The sequence below is a fragment of the Seriola lalandi genome, unplaced genomic scaffold (assembly GCF_002814215.2).
Source record: "Seriola lalandi dorsalis isolate HSWRI2012SDOR001 ecotype SW California unplaced genomic scaffold, Sedor1 jcf7180002054351, whole genome shotgun sequence".
Classification (NCBI taxonomy): Eukaryota; Metazoa; Chordata; class Actinopteri; order Carangiformes; family Carangidae; genus Seriola; species Seriola lalandi.
In genome coordinates, this window is record NW_019524904.1 from 1 (window position 1) to 2,314 (window position 2,314).

Consider the following 2,314-nt stretch of genomic DNA (forward strand, 5'->3'; position numbering starts at 1 on the left):
TTTGTTTGCGGTCATCCAATTCTCTAGATGGCACTGTCGGGAAAATCAGGGTCCTAGAAATACAGTCCTGAGACCGATGAATCCGGTAGTGCAGGAACATATCGGTGAAACTTTTTTATTTTTTGAAAGAGACAGTGGAGACAGACAGGGGACACAGGGAGTGAATGACATACCCCAAACGGTCCACGCGGGCATTAGACCCACGCGGTGCTCACCCTAACGAAGCAGCCATTATTTCGCCCACTTATTTTTGAAACCTGTCACTTCCTCGCAGTCAGTATTGAACACATGCCCAGCTGACACATCCCAGCTCAGCCACGCCTCGGACCAGCACACTTTAAAGAGTGACAAACAAAGAAAAATGTCTCCATATGTTTTATGTGCCTCCTTTCCTGCTACTTTAAGTGATTTGCATTAGAAATACAAAACTAATAAAAAAAAAAATTCAAATCAGATAATGTAATCGGGTAGCAGCATCGTTTGAACCCCCCCCCCCTCCTCCTCCTACGCTGATGGTACGGTCCAAAGCATCATATGATTCAGTGACTCAAAGTGAGCAGCTCAAAAACACAGACGCAGACAGTTTCCTTCATTTCCTCGCTTTTCCACAGAAAACTGTCACAATGCAGAGTATGTGTGGAGGTGTTGGGGAGGCTATTGATGCCAACGAAGAAATTCAGAAGATCACTGACAGCGTAAGTGGAGAAATGATCATTGTTACACTTGGACTTTGTTCCTTCAGAACTATTCACACACAGTAAACAGGGCCCGTGTTTCATTTTTGATATTGGTGTCACTTCATTGTTATTCAGGTTAAGTCCAAAGCAGAGACCAAGGCAGGGAAGACCTACGATGTTTTCACAGCCAAGAGCTACAAAACGCAGCTTGTGGCCGGGACCAACTACTTCATTAAGGTGATTATTATTTACAATGCAGAGGGTTTTTTTCTTTTTTCTTTAAAATCTTGTACGAACAAAAGCTACTTTGACAAAATGAAAATATCATGTCTGATAATACTTGTTACATTTGTTCACATATCATATCAAAACATTCAAACTGATCTCCAAACAAAATCAGAACATTTAATCATCAAATATCAATATCCCAAACTCACACTTTTTACCAAAAATTTTTGAAACATCAGGCATCAGTTTTCGTCTTGCATTGCACTTTTTTTTTTTTTTTTTTAGCAATGACCCACCTTTTCCAGCAAAAGAAAAAAAATCCATTATATGGTTCCTGTTTTTCTCTGGAGTTGTTGGAGAGCAAAACAGAGCTTTAAGGAGGGTGATTACTGGGACTCGATTCATCGGGTGAACACAAACTCTTACTTTTGCTTCCTTGCAGGTCCATGTGGGAGGAGATGAACATATTCACCTCCGTGTTTACAAGACACTGCCGTGTCATGGAGAGGAACTTCAGCTGAGCGATTTACAGCAAGCCAAGAGCCACCATGATCCTATTGAGTATTTCTAACGGGATCCGTAACCAAGCAAAGCATCCTAGCAGTGCCTACAGGCTCCACTGTCATTTTAATCAGCTTTATTACATTATCCTGGCCTTTTTACATTAACCAGTGCTAACATGTAATAACATACTGTATTATGGATTGCAGGTCATGATGGTAGGAATATGTCAAATGGGAACCTATTTTGTACAAGGTGAAATAAATAAATAATTGAATTAATCATATTTGTTGTGATCGTCTTAATTCTTGCTTTTCTCTCTGTGGTGGTTTCTGAATCGTGAGTTAGCTTCAGGTCATACAGCGGCTTCAGAAAGTGTTCAGGCCCCTTCACTTTTTGCTCCCTCTACTCTGAATAACCCATAATGACATATTTTTTGCAACGTATGCAAAAGTATCAAACTTAAAAACTGAAATGTGTCATCTAAAACAAGTTACTATAAGATTTTGTATCAACTAAACGTGGCAGTTGTTGACATTGTTCCAAACTATTTGATTGATTTATGGATCTCAATGCAAAGTCCCCTCTGAAGCTTTGTCACTCTGACTCTGTTTTTTAAAAAAAATTTTTTTTTTTTTGGGACTCTTTCCAATGTATGTGGAGAAAAAACAAACAAAAAAAAATCCCCTCTGAAGCATTTTATATAGATTTGTTTAATAATTTGGGGTTACAGTGCACTGAGTAAAACATTTCCAGGGTGTGGAGCCATGTAATAGTCCCTCTCTTTAGCATTCATAATCAATATGTCAACATGAAATCAATGATATCTAACACACTATAATATAATTTGAAGCAAGTTTAAGGACATTTACATGTGTTAATTAATGCACAGTATTTATCAAAGAATT

General features: G+C 38.5%; 1 protein-coding gene across 1 annotated transcript; it reads left to right on the forward strand.

Annotated features, from left to right (window-relative positions):
• Positions 1 to 537: 537 nt before the first annotated feature.
• On the forward strand, positions 538 to 1,692 carry LOC111656274 (cystatin-B-like). The gene is made up of 3 exons (XM_023407935.2): positions 538 to 695; positions 813 to 914; positions 1,348 to 1,692. The coding sequence occupies exons 1-3, from the start codon at positions 624 to 626 to the stop codon at positions 1,474 to 1,476; spliced, it is 303 nt and encodes a 100-aa protein (XP_023263703.1). The 5' UTR covers positions 538 to 623; the 3' UTR covers positions 1,477 to 1,692.
• The last annotated feature ends 622 nt before the right edge of the window (positions 1,693 to 2,314 follow it).